This window comes from Cucurbita maxima, unplaced genomic scaffold (assembly GCF_002738345.1).
Source record: "Cucurbita maxima cultivar Rimu unplaced genomic scaffold, Cmax_1.0 Cma_Scf00007, whole genome shotgun sequence".
Classification (NCBI taxonomy): Eukaryota; Viridiplantae; Streptophyta; class Magnoliopsida; order Cucurbitales; family Cucurbitaceae; genus Cucurbita; species Cucurbita maxima.
Window position 1 is genome coordinate 476473 of NW_019272023.1, and position 14448 is coordinate 490920.

Here is a 14448-nt window from a genome sequence, read left to right on the forward strand (position 1 = left end):
AAAAAAAAAAAAAAAAAAAAAAAAAAAAAAAAAAAAAAAAAAAAAAAAAAAAAAAAAAAAAACTTTATGTCACGATTAATGATGCTTAAAAATCTAGCTTCCATGCTATCCTCTGTCCATTTATTTTTCTTATTCGTCTTCATCTACAATTCCAAAATTTCCTTTTGTTTTAAACTAAAAAAATAATGATATGTAAATTCTAGATTTGCCTTTAAATATTTTTACAATTTTATCTCACTACTTAATCACAAACTAAATGTGGTTACATAGCTATAAAAGAAAATTAAATTATTATTATTCTTCACAATTTTAAGGTGGGGATTTGGACCTTCAAGGTAATTAATAAAATTTTGGATCATAAAGATCTGGGGTGGGTTCTTCGTAGCCAGTTAGGAGCTCTACAACTCTGCTCATTGCAGGCCTCTGGTTTCGATCTTCCTTCACACACAGCAGAGCCACTTTCAACAGTGTTTCTATCTTCTTCTTGCTTTGCTTGTCTTCCACCTTCAACCTTGGATCCATCACCTTCTCCACCTCACCTTTGTCTGCAACTTTCATTATCCATTTCACCAAATCTGTGCTGCTTCCACCATCGTTGCCAACGCTGGACGATTGAAACCCGTATGCGTTTTTTCCACTCAGCAGCTCCAACACGACAATCCCGTAGCTGTAAACGTCTGCTTTCGCATCAATTTTCAGGTTCATCATCCACTCCGGAGCTAAATAACCCCTCGTCCCTCTCACCTTCGAGAATCCACTCTCATTGATCTCTCGAAACAGCTTCGACATTCCGAAATCAGCAACTTTCGACTCCAAAGCTTCGTCAAGAAGTATGTTTTGAGGCTTCACGTCGCAGTGAAGAACCCACTCAAGACATTCTTCATGCAAATATGACAACCCCTTCGCTGTTCCAACGGCAATCTCGTATCGCTGCTCCAATCCCAACGCTTGGGATGAATCCGAGAATACATGTTTGTCCAAAGACCCATTTTGCACATACTCATAAACCAACATCTTATGCTGTTTCTCAGCGCAAAAACCCCACAATTTCACCAAATTCTTATGGTTGATCTTTCCAATGATGCTCACTTCTGCCCAAAACTCTGCATCGCCTTGTAAAACGCCTTCCAATCTCTTCACCGCCACAACCCTTCCATCATCCAACTCTCCCTTGTAAACCGTTCCAAACCCTCCTTTCCCAATCTCTTGCTTGAAGTTCTTGGTGGCTCTCTTTAATTCAGCATACGAGAATCTCTTGAACCCCATGGCCAATACAATGTAACCCATGTTAACCAATTCCTCATTTACCCGCTTCCGAAACACATTCCACCACCCGAATCCAACAAAAACGAGCTCACTAATCCCAACGGTAACCACCACTCCAAGTAACAACCCTATATAACGAAACTTATTACTGTCCTCTGCATACAAATGATCTGCTCCCAAAACAGTCTGTGAGCCCGAGCAATCCAAATCACTTGTCGAAATTTGCTGCCTCAATGACGGCTCGCCTTTCCTGGTCTTAATAAACATTAGCACAATCGTATCGGGCTTTCGATACCCATTACGAAGAGCGCTTTTGGGATAACATTGTCCCGTGCCATCGAGTGCATATCCAAATCCAGTGCACTCGCAGCTACTAAGGCACAAATCCCTACACGTTTCGAGGGATATTTCTTGCCTATAAGCCCAATCATGCCCGAAGTAATCCGTATTAGGAAGGGCGATGAAATCCATTTCTTTGGAAGAATTAGTGGAACCGCAAGTCAAATTCAGAAGGGGTCTGCACCCTTTAGTCCAATCCGAAGGATCATTTCTAGTGAAACCGGGAGGACAGGAACAAGCCGGTAATGGGTTATATTCGCAAATACCGTAGTCCCCACATAACCCATGAACCATACAAGCATCTATACGCGCACCGGAAGGAAGCCAGGAGATGGTCCAGTTGCCTGTTGATTCATCGAGGCTATACAATCTCAAAACCCCATCAAAATCAACCGTCAATCTCCTCTTGGGACCCAACCCATAATCGGTAGCGTTGAATTTGAAATTGTCACTCGATTCAAAGCCTCCCATTTTGTTTAGAATTGCAATTCTAGAGCTGTTATACGGAGATCGACCATTCACGAAAACCGTTACCATGGTATCAGGCCAATAAATACCGGAAAGTGAAGGGGTGTTGTATAAGAGATTCAAGATATTGTAGTCGTTGAATTTGAAGTAGTAAAAGCCGGATAAATATATACCTCGATTTTGCATTGAAATTAAAGTTGATGTCTTCAGAAACCGCTGCTCTGGAAGCAGAGTGTCGGTGGGGAAATCAAAGCTCTGCCAAATGAAACTCTGAGATTGATTCATCACTACGAGATTTCCAGTTTCGAGAAGTCGGAGTTGAATATTGCCACCGGAAACAGTGTCGCTGGACCAAACCACGGTGCCGTCTGCATCGGTGAGAACCAAATTGGAATTGACGTTGAGGGTCAGTCTGGATTTCTCTCCGTTAACCGGTTTGTCTCTGTTGGCCATCCATACCACAGTTTTGTCGAAGCTATTTGTGTACCATATTGAATAGCAATAAGAATTGTTGCCCACGCGATAAAACCCAGATGAAAAGGTTCCATTTGGGGAAATTAAGAACTGATTCTCGTCCTCAACGGCTATGGAGTTTCCGGGAGTCAGACTCTGCAACCCAACCGGCGCCGCCGCCCAAGCGCTGGAAGATGCAAGAAGTACCGAAGAAATCCACAGAAAAGAAACAAACATTGTGGTCGCTTTGAGAAGCTAATTTGGGAGAGGGGATTTAATGTATTGAGGGAAGATTTAGCAGAGATATGTTGTTCTAAGAGTGGGAGGTTGGCCATGTTGGGGTCAACGCCATTGGCCGCCATGAATCGCCAAAAGTTAAAACCAATAATAATTTGAGGTCCAACGTCAGACATGGCTGGCGAGTCTGAGTAATTATGTTTGGAACATCATCTTTTACAGAAGAACTTGCCCCTTCATCAGGTTTAGTCATGTTTCAATCCCTTCTACGGAATAAGTTTGGGGGATTTTTAGTTTTCTGTTTGCAAAATACTATTAATGATTTCTCCCCTTCAAAGACTGAGATTGAAAAACAAGAACTTGAAAATCGGTTCAACTTGTCAGAGAAAAATTATTATTTTTTCTCCAACTTGATGATCCACTTGATGGATATATTATTATTATTATTATTATTATTATAGTAAGAACATCTGTTGGTACATAAATGAGATTATTAGGCCGAGAGTTTTTAAATATGTAAACTTATTTTTTTTAGAAACGTGGCGGCTTAAAAAAAATATGAAAATTTTAATCATAATTTCGAACGCTAAAACAATATTTTTAAAAAAAAAAAAAAAAAATTATTTGACTAGGATTCAAAAGTAGAGTAAGAATAAAATAGGAAAAAACTTATTTAATAAAATATGAGAAAGGAAATTCCTTCCTGCATTTTGCACGATTTAAAACATCTTTATTAAATAATATGTCAAAATAAATATTTAATTTCGTTTTATTTTTGTCTTTTACTTGCCTAATTTTAGTCTTTGTGAGTTCAATGAATTTTAAAAATTAGTTCGTGCAGCCATTTTATTATTATTTTGTTTAAATAGTCATTGTCAGCGTTTCTTTAATAAATTATAAGATTATATTTATTTCTTGCTGACAACGATCATTAATATTTAACAAATTTTGAGAACTAAAATTAAGATTTTTCTAAACTGAAAAACAAAAGTATAGGAACTAAAATAATATTTTAATATTTTTTATGTGTATTGCATCGTATTTAATGAAACGACGAGTTATACAATTAGTCTAATATCATCTTTATCTTATTTCATCAATAAAGTACTCCAATTATGAGTCACACAAATATTTAAAAATTACACAAATCAACAAATCTGCACGAGGTTAATTATAAATAATTACTGGGAAAAAAATCCCAAGACGAAACAAACTGAAAAGTTCATAAATATTTTTATAATTTAGACAACAAGTGTTGAAATTGAAGTTTCTGTGAAGTTATGTTACCACACGGCAGCCGAGACAGATAAAATAAATGTGAATACCATACTTTATGGCACTAATACAATTGTCAAGAGCGTTGTGTTACAGTCTAGCACAGATCCAATCACCCGAAGAAACACAGCCCCCACCTCCTCCCTGTCACTCAAAGAATAGTCAATAGTGTTTCGACTGTACTGTACAGAGAAATGATTTTACACGACACAGTGCTCGTTGCTGAACAGAATCGAAGTTTTTGGCTTCTTTTTTCAGGGAGGGCCTTGTTGACTCTCTCACTTCAAAAGAGCTAATCGTTGAGACCTTAAGTAACCCTGTCTGTTATTAAGAATATCAATGTAACTTCGCAGCCTGTATCGGTCTGAATTTGTAAGTGAAAATGGTGGGTTTAGAATGAGAGATGGTGCTTCCACGAGAAGGAAAACCAGTAATTGTGCAGCTTTTGAATACAAGGCAGCTGCAGTTTCCATTTCACCCATAAGCTCCTCAACCTGTGCCAATCATCACATTACATCCAGAAATCAGTCAACACTTACTAACAAAGTAACAGAGTGATATTGTCATAATAGCAACGTTATTGATATTCTACAGGTTAGACAGCACAACTGATGATCCAAAATTCATGCACACTAGGAATAGGAGTACTCACGCCTCCATGCCTCCCAAAAGCTAGGGCTGATTGAAATACTGTCTCTATCGCATCTGGCATTTCTGTATTACCTGTAATCATAGGTAACAAAACGAAGTGAGCTGTCTCTCTTGATATCACTCCTATATATGCTTGCAATATTAAGATCAATAACAAATCATAGCAGATCGGGGACAAATTGAGTCTCTGGTATGCAGCTGTTACAGAAGACATACATAAGATCTGCACTTTCCAATTAATTCTGGAAGGCACACATTGCACTTGGCAACTCCATAGTGGAAGGCTGCCGCTGGCATTTGTCAAGGTTGGATGTTTATGGCTATGTTAGGTTTATTTATGGTTGGAGCGTGTGTGTCGGGTGGGTGGGGGGCTTTTTGGGTGTTCTGTAAGGTTGTTTTGTCTGAATATTAGATCAGCTAACTGCAAGTGCTGGCAAATGAAATGCAATTCTATAAGATCCTTACAGTATCAGTAGGAAAATTTCAGTCGAAAACTTACCGGGCTCAACAATCTTGGCAAGTTCTTCAGCATATTCAACTTCCCGAAGAAACTCCCTCTCAACTTGAGAAGAGATATCCACTGGCTGATGCGAGTTAACAATGAGATGAGATTCCTTCCCAAGAGAACTTCCTTGCTTCTTGCTGAGGCTTCTCCTAAATTCTGCAGAGCCTTGGCCTGGACTTCCTTCTAAAGCTGAAGCAGCCTGTGTATGGCATATGTCCAGAGCTTTTTTCCAGATTGCAAGAATAACAAGCTGAATCGAGAATGCTTCCAGCTGTCTACCCGCAGTGATCTTTGTAAAGAAATATGACACTGTAAGTTTCTTATGCCATAATGTAGTATTTTTAATTATATTTCAGTATTACATGATATAAGGTGACAATACGCATATAGGCATATCCAAGAAAGAAAAATAAAAGATATTTATTTGAATACTAATCCAACAATAATGCAACGTAATGATAGAAGTACTTAGCATCTATCGTAAGTAAGGAACAGAATAATACTTTACTATTTTCTTAACTATTAATTCTAATTACTCATGCGTGAAATTATGAAAAAGAACGAGAGAGTCGCTTGGCATGACAAGCAGAAATACATGAGGAAATTTGTAAAGAAACCGGTAGAAACATGATATTTTGTAACAATTTTGGACATTAGGTATTTGCGTCCTCCAGTCTTAAGCAGGAGACTGAAAAATAGCGTGAACTACAAGATACGTTCTCTATAAGAGAGAGACCAAATATAAATGGAATAACCTTTCACTCCACTCATTGATCACATTGCTCTTAAAAAAACTCATATATTTGGTACGTTGAGTACTTTCTTCCTCCAGTCATGACCAGGAAACTGAAAAATAAAGTCTGGCTCCAAAAGATGCGTCCTCTATGAGAGAAAAACAATGTAAATGAAGAAAAACCTTTCCACTCCACTCTTTGTTTATAATAGCTCATATAGTTAGATATCTTATTTTTCTCCCCGCCGCCCTCCAAACAGAAAAGAAACCATCTCTCAGATTTCATAACTGGATGGTAAAAGAAAGAAATTAGTTGCAGCAATTTGAAATCAACTTACCTTCTCCTTCACTAATTCTGTAATGGTAGATGCAGACTGCTGCAATGACTTGACCCTTGCCCTGCAATTCGCAGATGGCTGTTCCAAAGTGTCTTCTATATCCATTGACCCTGGAGCAGAACTTTGACTTCCCAAGCTTCCCATTCGGTAGCTGCTAGTAGTAGCTTTGCCAATGATAGGCATTGGTGCAGTCACTGCAGTACCTAACCTTATTGATGATTGAGGAGGACTCTGTGATTTGCGAGAAGGGATTGGTTTGGAAGCACTTGCCAAGGTAGATGAGGTGTCATCCATGGGGGGTCCAGACACAATAACATAATCTTGATCAATCAAATCCGGTGAATCCATAACTGTGATTGAGGAAATAGAACATAAGGGGAAGAGGCAATGGTAAGACATTCTGGATCTAGACAGCTAAATCCCATAAAGGGGATGAGGAAATATATACTTCATACCTCTAGGCCGATTATTCACCGATAGTGTGTTTGCAGATCTTGATGCACCATTCTGACTTCTAGCGGAGTGTACATCTCTTTCCAACTGAACGCGAGTATCCAAAATCAGAGTAGTACTTTCCATTTTATCTGGAATGCTGCCGTATCTGGAAGTAGTATCTCCGGTCCCTCTATCAACCTTTTTATCTGGGGAAAATCCATAAGTAGACTTCATTGACGACCTCCTCCTCACAGAGGATGGACTTCCTTCAGGACCACTAGAATCATCGTCTAAAGAGAAAGGTAGATAATCATCTTGTGAATTTTCCTCCATAATACTAGCAGGATCGGATTCTGAAAAAGGAAATTCATCCAGTAATCTCGATGACCTCTTACTTCTGTAAGCATATGGATTTAAATTCTATTATTTTGATAACATAAACATAGATTGAAAAAAATGGAGATCTTTGCTTATTTACCTCAGCGATTCATCAGGTTGATTAGCCCACACAAAGGGGTGCTTAAAAAATTCTTCAAATGTCAATCTCTCCACTGCATATAAAATGACAATGAACGGAATAGAACTAAAATGAGAAGAAATCTTACGAAGTTAATAGGAGCTTAGCATAAATAAAGGTAAGTAGTACAAATTGTAAGAATGTAATTCCATCAAATCAATGTACAAACAAAAAAGAATTACACTCATGCCACTGATGTTTAAATAAGATTGCACATTTCCTTTCCAAAAAACATAAGTCGAGAAAATTCTTCTAGAGCTACCAAGAAGCTGGTAACTGGAGGGAATTGTAGGCAATAAAAGTGGGAGAATCCAGGCAGGCATATTGAGGAAATTTACGAAAAGTGAGAGCTAAATTCACGTCATACTCTATTTCTTTTGTATGGAAAGAGAGATATTTCATCATACTGCGGCACTCATTCGTTCTTCAGATGCCATAACCCAAGATGTGGCAATGCAGTAAAAGATCAGAGAATAAAATTTTCAAGCAACTTTATACCTGGATTTCGACGCAGTAATTTCCTGCACAAATCCTTGCAGTCAAAACTCAAGTCATTTATATCTGAAGGGAAATGTAATTCAGTTGATTTGACAATGTTCTGGAGCAGCTGCCAGATTCATAATAAAAATATAGTATGAGATCGTCCGTGGTAATAATGAACACTCTAGGCATGCAAAAAAAAAAAACATAAAACTAACTGTACCTGTATTTGGTTGTTTCCTGTGAATGGAGTTCTTCCTGTTACGAGCTGAAATAATATAGCACCAACACTCCAGAGATCTGCCTGCGTATGGAGTTCACAGTTAATAGAATGAAGTTTGATTACATATAATGACTGTTCTTATCTTTTCTTTTTTTATTAGAAAAAAACATTAAAAAAAAAGTATGCAAACGCATAGGCATTACCTTAGCATCATACTTCTGGAGTTGCATGATCTCTGGAGCCATGTAAAGTGGTGAGCCACACAAGGTTTCTGCAAGTCCTCTAGGTTGCAGAGATCTAGCAAAAGAAATTGTAGAACATAGGTCTCAAATGAAAGGGTCATAGGAGAATACTTTGACATGGATATAATAAGTTTCAATGGGTTGAAACTTTCATTACCAATCACAAACTTAAATACCAAAATTAGTTTAAGCTACAATCTTTAACTTGATGAGAAGTGAAGTACTTCTCTGGTGGAAACTGATAACAGATATTCACAACTATCTTTCACTTGCTCTTCTGAATGTGAATATGAGCAGTACAAAAACATGACATAGTTCCATTTTAGATAAATCTGCAGAGGGTAAATAGGGGAAGAATCCGTTCTACCTTGCAAATCCAAAATCAGCAATCTTCAAAACTGAATTGTCGTCACTTGCAGAAAGCAGGAGATTCTGCACCCCAAAAAAACAAAACAAAAAGGCGAGGCATGTCAAAATAGAACAATTAACAGCATACTCGCCCATCAGAAATCTACAAACGTGCTGAATATTTATTGAGAAACAAAACTATGCGACATAGAGATTGGACATTTGGAAATAATATATACCACTCGTCCTTTTATTCATATAGAAAAACCATCGAGCATTCCACAAGGCTAGCTTGCTGTTTGTTGTCTTGCTATGATATGCACAAGCCCAACAAAACTTTAAAATGGAGTTTACTAAACGGCTTACCTGAGGTTTAAGATCTCTGTGTATAAGATTGTTGTCACGAAGGATTTTTAAGCCAGCCGCTGCCATTCACAAGAATATATCTTACTAATACTTCAAGGAAGATGTAAAAATCACACAACCCCTCCCCAAACCGGGGGGGTGGTGTTAAACGTACCAAGCTGCTGCAAGAAGTGCTTAGCAATTGCTTCAGGGATTCTTCCATGGCGCTGCTGAATGTAAAAAGAAAGGTCACCACCTTTGCAGTACTCCAATACCAGATGTATCTTCCCAGGAACCTGAATGGAGGTAACTGATGAAGATTGCGAAGGGCTCAGAAATCACCAATTCCTACGAATTCCACTCCAAATCCTCCCCCAGATAACAAATAAGAAAAGAAAACCATAATGTTCCATGTAAGATTGCATGACCTGATTCAACAAGTGGAAAAAAAAAAATAATACTAACTCCCAACAAATGATTATACATTGAACCCTCCAGACCTTTTAACCCACACTAAATCCACTCAGCCAAGAAATTTCTTCGTATTCCACCCATAAAGCGAGGAAGCTGATCAAGTTGAAAAAATAAAACAGTTCCCACCAAATCCATGAAGTTTAATTAGCAGGCAAAACATTGTGCATCGCAAAGGTTCATAAACAACAGTGTACGCCGGCAACTTTCCGAAAATCCTAAGCAGCTGTCTGCCTTCTATATCAGCCGTTAAGTTAAATTATAACCCCAAACATGACCAGCCTTTCTCAGTATAATGTGCTTAGAAGAACTAAACGTCAACAAAAACCAAGCGCATTCTGGTGAAAAACTTTTTCTTATCCTTGAAATGTTATCTAGAGCTTCTCTTATCCCACAAATTCGAGAACAAATGCAGAGTAAAACATAAAATTCTCAACTCCATCTAAATTTTTCTAAGCATCAACACATAGAACTTAAAGAACTAAACACTAACCTCTATAATATCATACAATCGGATGATATTAGGATGATTAATCCTCTTCAAGATAAAGATTTCGGACATGAGACTATCCTGCAATTTCTTACTGAGCCGGGTCATGGAAATTTCCTTGATCGCCACCTCCGTTCCGTGAACTCGATGTCTCGCATGCCACACCACCGAGAATGATCCGGAGCCAATTTGCCGACCAACCAGATAATCCGCCACCACCCGAGTTCTCCCCGTGGAATGAGCCATTCGGCCAAGCCCTAGCAGATTCAAATCCCAATACTCGAGACCCGAATAAAACTCCTCCCAGCAACCGAAGATTCAGCTCGAAGATGAAATTTGAAGAACCGTGCACGGGTTTCCAAATGGATGAAATCAAATTCGAAGTTTGAAATGAAACGTGGGGCTAGAGCGAGAAAGAGAGAGAGAAAGAGAGAGAGAGAAAGGGGTAGATGATTGAATTTGAGGCTTTGTTTAAAGCATAAGCAGACAATAATTGGTGATTAATTTGGCGTGTAATAATTCTGTTTTTTTTTTTTTTTTTAACGCGGGATTTGGTATTTTTTTAACTGCTGGTCATCGCTGTGATCAGCGAATTCCTCGATTGATGGCGCCTTTTTTAAATACACACGCACATATATATTAAAAGGAGTTGGCAAATAAAACAAACAGGCAGAAACTGGAGAATTAAATATTGGAATATTTATTTTTTTAGGACTTTATTAGTAAAAATCCGAAAGGTTTATTAAATAATATTTTCGAGTTTTTTAATCAATACATAAAGTTATTGGGAAGTCTACGGTTCGAACCCGGGATTTGGTATATCATACTTCATCGCTGCAATTTTTTTGCGCGCGCGGTTTCTCTTGGCTTATGCCTACAATGTCTTAACCTCGTGGGTTTCATTTCATGTGCATCTCTTGGTGAAGAAGAACGAAATACGCTGCGATTTTTTCCCCTCTTTTTTTATTGCGGTCCAAAATCGAATTGCCTTCTCTATAGTCTCGAGAAGTTTCAGAGGCCAAAAGTTTCTTTCCTTCATTCTTTTAGGGTTTACGCTCTCATTTGCAACTCAGAATCAGATCATCTCCCCATTTCGCTAAGTTGAGATAGGCAGCCATGGATTGGGGCAACGTTACTGCTGAAGATCTGATCGATGCGCTTCGAGAGGTCGATTGGTCATCGCCTCCTCGGCCTATCTCCGAGTTCTTCGCCAGGTTCACTTTCCCCCGATCTTCCGCCAAGTGGAACAGCCGCCTCAAGTGCAATCTCTATTAGTACGATGACTTTCTCCTACAATTTATTCGAGTTAATCATTTCTTTATGTATATATATGTATGAAATTTTGGCATCAATTTTCGCTGAGAGTCATGGTTGCTTAAGTGAGGCTGATTCACACTACGAGGTGCTTCTGATTGTAACGTATTACATATCGGTTTAGTTCGGCTTTCACGAATCCAGTCCACACGGAGCTATATGCTCTGAAAGCGAAATGGAACATGATTACGCGATGTTCAATTTGTAAAAAGGCAAAATCAAGTTATATGACGTTGTAGGCTCGACTGTTTGAGTTATTGAATTTACATGTTATGCAAACAAGTTGAAATCTATATATGCGTTGCTTCTTTTATTTCCTTCAGCTTTCCTAGGAAATCATGTCGTAATGTGTCCCAAATAGTTGATCATGGCTTATTTTAATTTACTTGTTAGGCAAACAAGCTGAAATCTATATCACGTCATTTCATTTATAAACTGGTTGCGATGCAGTGCCTCGTTCATCCTACTAATTTGGAATCTTAATTTCTTGCATTTGCAGTTACCGAACCAACTATTTCATTATGATTGTTTTCATTCTTGGTGAGTAAACTTTCTTATATCTGCATTTATTTGTGTACATTTCTTTTTATTGTTTTAAAATTCGTACAGTTTTTCATCAAGTGTGTATTCTTGATCACAGCCTTGGGTTTTCTACGAAGGCCACTTGCTATTGTTGCTGCTTCTCTCACAGCACTTAGCATTGCTTTTCTGAATGACAGGTGAGCTGATAGCCACACACTGTAGATAATAAATATTATTAGCCTTTCTTGTGATGGGAAAGTTGTTTATTCTTTGGCCTTAAGTTTCCTTACACGGAGTTAGCTATCTTTATACTTCGTGTCGTTTTCACGATTATAGTTACTTCTAAAGTTGCTCTTTTGACCTTCCTACAACTAGCATAAGGGTTTAATAAAATAGTTCCTAAAAACATTTAACTAATCAATTCGATCCCCCGATAATATTTACCCGTCTAGATAATATTTTTCCTTGTTCACTAATAAATCGACTAATTAAACTCATGTTTCTATAATCAATTCGATCCCCCGATTGAATCGGGGGCAAACCCCTACGAAAAGATCGTTTGGATTTAAGGAGTCTCTTGGATTTATCCATGGTTTGTTTATTCCTTATCCCGAAAATCCTATTTCGATCAGATCTAAAATAATTTAGAATTAAGAAATAGGATTTGGTTTGTTTATATTTAAATCTAAAATATGTTTAATATATGTAATTTTGCATCTTCCTTGGATTGGAAAAGGGTGACACACAGACGATTGGTTCGATCTATTTCTTTATCTCCCCATGATTATGTTTGTAACAACGGGGACAGAATTTTCTCAATTCCAATCGACTAGGCGTATTGTGTCGATTCTTTTGAGTAATATATCTGGAAATCCCCACGGATTCCTTATTAACACCGTTTCGAACACAACGAGTACATTCCAAAATAACTGTTACTCGGGCATCTTTACCCTTGGCCATATTATCAACAATACTTATTGTTAATTTTTATTATTTATTTTCACAGCAGGTCTGAATATTGATATCTCTTTCCATCCTACTTTGAAATATCAATTGTTCCTCATACCTTTCCATATATTTGCAATTGGGATTTTCCGGTCCAATCATTTGTTCCTAAATGCATCAACAAATTCAAGCTTCAAAACTCTAAAAATAGTAGATGTAGCTTGTTAATAACCTCAACTTGTTAATGGACATTTTAGACTTCTTAATTACACTTGTTATCCAGAGTTGCAAGATATGCAGATACAAAATTTATGCTAATGTATTATTATTTTCTTTGTATCCTTTGATCATGGAATCACGTGTTAGAATGTAGATAATATAGTGAGGTGCATGGATCCTTTGTTTTAATTCCAGGTGAAATTTGTTGGGACTGCCAAGTTTTTTTCATCATTTTTTTACCACAGTTTTGCAGGCACATTCAGTGAGAAAGTAACCAGAACTGTTCGACAATTCTCTCCACATATGGCTGCAAAGATGAGACCTCCTCTTACGTATGTATCTTCCTCAATTTCCATGAATACAATTAGTCATCACTATAGATTTCATATTTGTTAAATAATTTTTCAGGCCTGTTATCCGTGGACGCCCATCAGCTAAAAGAGCAATATATATATGCGGACGTCCTCGATGGGTTTTTGTCTTGGTGTTCTCTTCTGGTAAAGATACTTTTTACCTATTGTCGGTGTACTTTCACATATGAATTTAGAGGGCCCACTTCATCTATGTTTTTAAGTACTGAAATTATCTTGGAGTGCATCTTTCGATCGAACTTTTTATTTTCTTTTGAATTTGATTTTTAGCATGATATATCTTTTGTGCTCTACGTTTTCTGATTTTTTTCCTCATCTGATGTAGTGAGTTTCATGCTCTGGTTCATTTCTTGCGGTCTGTTGACTGTACTTTGGTCGCTTGCCTTTGGACTTCTTGGTATGTAGGCTTTATATAAAAATCTGTTTTTTTTTTCCGTCTTATACTTTATGGTTGATTTTCTCAACCCCCCAACAAAATTTTCAGCCACTTTGCTTCATGCAAGCTTCAGAACACCTAACTTGAAAGCACGTCTGAACACATTCCGTGAGGAATTCCGTGCTGTTTGGCGCAATTATAGTGAACTGTAGTCACCTGTTACAATGTGAGTATATTCTGCCTTCGTTCTTATATGTGCCATACTGATGTCCTACCCTTTTTCTTTTGTTACTTCTAATGCATCTCGAAGGGTGCATGTTATTAATTTTATGTTGTTAATTTCAACAAGGAATTGTTCTCGGGTTTCTTATATTGAGGGGTGATTATGGGAATTTGAACACTGGGAAGTCTAGGGTGTAATTGCTTTGTGATACAAAAACAATAAAATAAAATAAAATGAACTAGGGATTCAATGGAAAAGGGAAAAAAAATGTTATATTCCATGTTTTAAGTGTTTCTGAACATGTTTTTTAGGGTTGATATAGAAATTGAATCTCAATTTAAGAGTTGGTCTAAGTGTGTTTAGCAATAAATTTATAAATGGTAAAAAAATGGTAGTTCCTAATTTTTGTATTGCTCATATGGTTTACCCTCACATGAACTCAAAAATAAACAAAGTTGTAGTTCCCGACTAACTATTTAGTTGAATCTTAAATACTATTAATTAATAAATAACATTTTAATGTTATAAATTTTGTAAAATAAATGTCATAATTTATATTATGTTATACCATACGTGTTTTAATTTTAACAAAAATGAAACGGTTTTGTAGTATGAATTAGAATATTTATAAATCTCTGTTTTTTTTTTTTTTTTTTTTTTTT

At 37.2% G+C, this 14448-nt stretch overlaps 3 protein-coding genes across 3 annotated transcripts in view; 1 reads left to right on the forward strand and 2 right to left on the reverse strand.

Annotated features, from left to right (window-relative positions):
- Positions 1–303: 303 nt before the first annotated feature.
- LOC111482161 (putative receptor protein kinase ZmPK1) lies at positions 304–3089 on the reverse strand. The gene has a single exon (XM_023127837.1). The coding sequence runs from the start codon at positions 2761–2763 to the stop codon at positions 340–342; it is 2424 nt and encodes an 807-aa protein (XP_022983605.1). The 5' UTR covers positions 2764–3089; the 3' UTR covers positions 304–339.
- Positions 3090–3985: 896 nt separating this feature from the next.
- Positions 3986–10296, reverse strand: LOC111481943 (serine/threonine-protein kinase ATG1c-like). Its single transcript, XM_023127561.1, has 13 exons — positions 9820–10296; positions 9031–9151; positions 8877–8935; positions 8530–8594; positions 8124–8217; positions 7921–8001; positions 7716–7824; positions 7179–7251; positions 6721–7097; positions 6266–6615; positions 5189–5483; positions 4691–4761; positions 3986–4532 (listed from the first exon to the last, which is right to left on the reverse strand). The coding sequence occupies exons 1-13, from the start codon at positions 10060–10062 to the stop codon at positions 4317–4319; spliced, it is 2154 nt and encodes a 717-aa protein (XP_022983329.1). The 5' UTR covers positions 10063–10296; the 3' UTR covers positions 3986–4316.
- Positions 10297–10642: 346 nt separating this feature from the next.
- Positions 10643–14448, forward strand: part of LOC111482045 (PRA1 family protein A1-like) — a 5588-nt gene continuing 1782 nt past the window's right edge. Inside the window, exons 1-7 of the mRNA XM_023127675.1 lie at positions 10643–11090; positions 11630–11670; positions 11771–11849; positions 13062–13148; positions 13225–13313; positions 13513–13584; positions 13672–13789. Coding sequence (XP_022983443.1) covers positions 10933–11090; positions 11630–11670; positions 11771–11849; positions 13062–13148; positions 13225–13313; positions 13513–13584; positions 13672–13775 — 630 coding nt within the window. The 5' untranslated portion in view covers positions 10643–10932 and the 3' untranslated portion in view covers positions 13776–13789. The remainder of the gene's footprint in view (positions 11091–11629; positions 11671–11770; positions 11850–13061; positions 13149–13224; positions 13314–13512; positions 13585–13671; positions 13790–14448) is intronic.

Bases quoted from the DNA above. Each gene is read 5' to 3' on its own strand.
- LOC111482161 (XM_023127837.1), bottom strand. From the start codon at position 2,763: ATGTTTGTTTCTTTTCTGTGGATTTCTTCGGTACTTCTTGCATCTTCC.
- LOC111481943 (XM_023127561.1), bottom strand. From the start codon at position 10,062: ATGGCTCATTCCACGGGGAGAACTCGGGTGGTGGCGGATTATCTGGTT. The intron at 9,152-9,819 runs GTTAGTGTTTAG...ACCTCCATTCAG, and splicing joins GATTGTATGATATTATAGAG to GTTCCTGGGAAGATACATCT. The intron at 8,595-8,876 runs GTAAGCCGTTTA...TTTGGGGTGCAG, and splicing joins ACAGAGATCTTAAACCTCAG to AATCTCCTGCTTTCTGCAAG.